The sequence below is a fragment of the Gavialis gangeticus genome, unplaced genomic scaffold, assembly GCF_001723915.1.
Source record: "Gavialis gangeticus isolate Ggan-Ray unplaced genomic scaffold, GavGan_comp1, whole genome shotgun sequence".
In the NCBI taxonomy this organism is placed as follows: domain Eukaryota; kingdom Metazoa; phylum Chordata; order Crocodylia; family Gavialidae; genus Gavialis; species Gavialis gangeticus.
In genome coordinates this window covers 124134067-124137836 of record NW_017729032.1, presented here as the reverse complement: position 1 = coordinate 124137836, position 3770 = coordinate 124134067, and the positions used below count along the sequence as shown (strand labels likewise).

At 35.0% G+C, this 3770-nt stretch overlaps 1 protein-coding gene across 6 annotated transcripts in view; it reads right to left on the bottom strand.

Annotated features, from left to right (window-relative positions):
* The window catches only part of FARP1 (FERM, ARH/RhoGEF and pleckstrin domain protein 1), a 405781-nt gene extending 402623 nt beyond the window's left edge, over positions 1-3158 (bottom strand). For all 6 annotated transcript variants that reach the window (XM_019523933.1, XM_019523936.1, XM_019523934.1 and 3 more), the window contains exon 1: positions 3081-3158. In XM_019523933.1, coding sequence (XP_019379478.1) covers positions 3081-3085 — 5 coding nt within the window. In that variant the 5' untranslated portion in view covers positions 3086-3158. The remainder of the gene's footprint in view (positions 1-3080) is intronic.
* Between the last annotated feature and the right edge of the window lie 612 nt (positions 3159-3770).

Below are 3770 nucleotides of genomic sequence, written 5' to 3'. Positions count from 1 at the left end.
ATCTAGGCTCATGTGAATACAATGCATTTTAATATAAGAAGGAGGGAGGGGGGAGGGGAAGCAGACCATACCTGTAAGAATAAGAGACTTTATCCTAGCAAGTAAAAGCAGTGAAAAGTACTTGGGTGTCTTAAGAGTCAAGCATTTGAACATGAGGCCTCAGTGTGATGCAGTGGTAAAAAAGGCTATTACTTGTTAGAAAGGTCCAAAGATAATCAAGAAAAGAAAGAGCAAAGGTGGCTAGGATCTAAAATGTAGGGAGGCAATTTTAATACCACACATAGCCTTAAGACTGATTCTAGAAAGCTATATCCAGTTCTGGTGTTCACATTTAAAAAAAAAAGTATATTGAAAAGAAAGTGCAGAAGAGTCACAAAAATAAAGTGTCTTACAAAAAAAGAGACTTATGCTAAATAGAATGAAAGGTTACAATTATGAGGAGTAAGTAACTTCACAAGGTGAAAGTACCAAATAGTAAAGGAGTCCTTATCGTAGCAGAAAAAGGCATAACTAGAAATAATGGCCAGCAGATAAAACAAGACAAATGCATATTAGAAGTACGGTGCACATGTTTAAACAGTGAAGGTGATTACAGGGAAGTGGTGGAGTCTCTATTTAGGGCTGTCTTCAGACCAAGATTGAATGTCTTTCTAGAAGGAATTTTAGTCAACCATATTATTCTTCCCAAAACAGGAATAATGGGGTGAAACTATGGCCTGTGTTATCTAGGATAGTATGTCTCAACCTTTTATGTACCAGGACCCATTTGTAAACATCAATGGCCAGCCTCAACACAGTGCTCCTCACCCCCACCCCACTACCCCCAGGACCCAGCCCCTCAGTGTGTGGGGCAGGGAGGGTGGCTGTGTGGGGCAGAGGGGGTGGGTGTATGGGGCAGGGCTGGAACTCTGCCAGCCTGCAAAGGAAAATCCATGGTTTCCCATGTTTTTCTCCTTTAAGGTAGAATCCATTTTTAAGGTTCGCTGATCCATTTTTAAAGTTTGTTCACAACCCTTTCACAATGTCTTGCAATGCACTTTTGGGTCACAACCCACAGGTTGAGAAACACTGATCTAGGAAATCAGACTGGATGCTCAAACAGTCCCTTCTGGCCTTAGAGTCTATGGCTCCCAGCAGATGTTACATTTGTCATGGGTTAAATGTGAGTATTGTGCAACAAATTGTGACATGCAAACTGGTCATACATTAATTTATTGTAGGACACCTGTCAATTAGTTTGTCATGAGCATTTTAAATTACCTTTTAAATGGTTGATTATCTGGTTGATCTGAGATTTTTATCCAGAGATAAACTGGTTTAACATCCAGCATGTTACAATTTGTCACCTGATATTCGCATAAAACATGCAAATGAAAGTCTCTGAGGGGCCTATGCCTCTTTTGTAATCAGTTACGTCAGAACAGTATAGTTCATGCCTTTTCCTTTCTTAGGATATGAGAAGCTCTTGGTATTGGTTTAGTAGAAACCTATGTATTTCATCAATGTCTTCTTTTCTATCGATCCTTTTTCATAAAAATTCCACAGATTTTTGCCTTGAAACTTAAAGCTTTGTTTTAAAAGATCATTTCAAGCTATTATCAGTGCTAGAATTATCAACACATTTTTTTGTAAATGTGGTTTGGAGCAATATTTTCCTCACTTTGAAGATGTGATTAGTTCTAGTTTTAGTTCTTTATATATAACCCACAATCCTCTCTCCTTGTTAAAGTTACAAAAGCATGACATGAAGCTCCATTCAGTTCTTGTAAAATCTTTCATCTTTCTCTTATGTTTCAGTTAAAGTATCCCTGCATGCATGCTTCCACAGCCTTTGTTGGATTTTACTTATTGTGTGTATTTCTATCTTCATTTTCCAATAATGTTATTGTGCTCACCTATGTTAAAGAGTGTTTCCCACAGAACTAGCTCCTTGATGAGATTTCCTAATGCAGAAGCAAGGCATATTTCCATTTTGCTTCCATGCTCCAATGCAGTGTCGCATTTACCAGAAATAATTCCGGCTATTACAGTTCATACATAAATTTACACATTAAAATGTCACAAGTAGGACAGGTTTTAACTTTTTGGCAAAAAGCAAGCAAGTTAATTTTTATTTCTCATACTTTAACCTGGGGTCCCTCTAGCAAGAGATTTGCTAATCCACCATTCAAGAAGGCATTTTAAATGTTTATGACAAACTGATTGATAGATTCCATTGTAATTTTTCAATAAATATAGCTTTTACTCAACAAGTAAGTGCTATTCCTTGGAGGATAGATTGTTTAATTAACAATAGCAGATTTAAAAAAAACAAAGTAACTAATTTTTGTATAAGAGATGTTCTTAAGATTGCCCTCCAATCCTTACGTTAAGTGGAAACAGTAGCAGATTAACTGTGAATTGGCAGAGTGCTTCCATTATACTGTCAAAGCCATTTTTCCTCTGAAGGGTTAACATGTATTTGCACACAAGCAAGATGTTTCTACTCAAAATGATCACAAGTAAATATTTCAGTTATCCCTAATGTTTCAGGGTTAAAAAAAAATTCAGTTGAGATTAATGGATCAGTTCATGTTGTTCATGACCAAGTGTATCAAATTTTACCTGCTTTCAATCAAAGATAAAATAATTACATTTTTAGATTAAAGCCTTGATTCTAGATCATCCATTTATCAACAAAAATATCAGTTGTAGCAATGTAGTAAATTAACAAAAACATATTTTATGAAATTGAATATGTTACAGGATAGACGTATAAGTCTTGATATCATGAATACAAAGAATTAAGAACATTTGAATCCAGAGAGAGAAAAAAGTCAGAAGCTCATCAACTTGTTTTTCCCTAAATGTCCATTTGATTTTCCACATTCAAGGTTTCCTCCAGAAACTACAGACACATTTTATATATTGCAAATACTGTAAATCCAAGTAGTGGTAGAATGCTTGTAAAATATATGCTAAAAGGATTAACATAATTTGTGATTTGTCAACAGCAATTAATGAAAGCATCTAATATTTCAATTTAGCATTTTCAATAGCTATGTAAACAGCAGTCAAAATAGATTTCATATGCAACTTACCACATTGTACACTGTAAATTATTCCTGTTTTTCAAACAAGGAAACTATCTCCAGTCAGATCTAAAAGAGACTGCAGTACTGAAAGAGAAAAATGTGATGTGTATAGCCAAAGATGACAAAGATCATGTAAAGTTGACAGCTTTTCTTCAATAAGCTCCCATGAAATTGTCAATGAAACTATACACACTTGTTTAGCCTGACTTCCATCCCTTGTATAAATGGGCTGAGTGTTTGCCAATCTATACCTCTGGGTGTCCTATTTAGTCTCTAATTAATAGGCCTAGGTACTTTCCCATCTGGTGTTGATATTAGACTTACTTGCTTGTAGCACTTCAGCCCATACTTATAATTTTAAAATATGGATATTATTAACATTGCTTAAGTCTCTAGATGCCTTGGTGTGTTTGATGAGAAGTAAATTGGAAAACTTCTTGTTCTGAAACTTCTTAGCTTTCTGAGATGCAGAACACATTGTCCTCTGAAGCCATTGTTGATAGCCATTGCCCTAATCTTAAATTTTCTCTTTCACATGATCACATAAGTTTTCATTATTAAGCTTCTTTGTCATTAATTTTATCATGTAGTTAATATATATATATTTACACTGACGAGAAAAAAAAAATCAAGTCTTGATTATGTTTTATGTTCCTAGTGTTTGTTCCCAGTTTCCTCAGTTTTTCAAAAAAACCC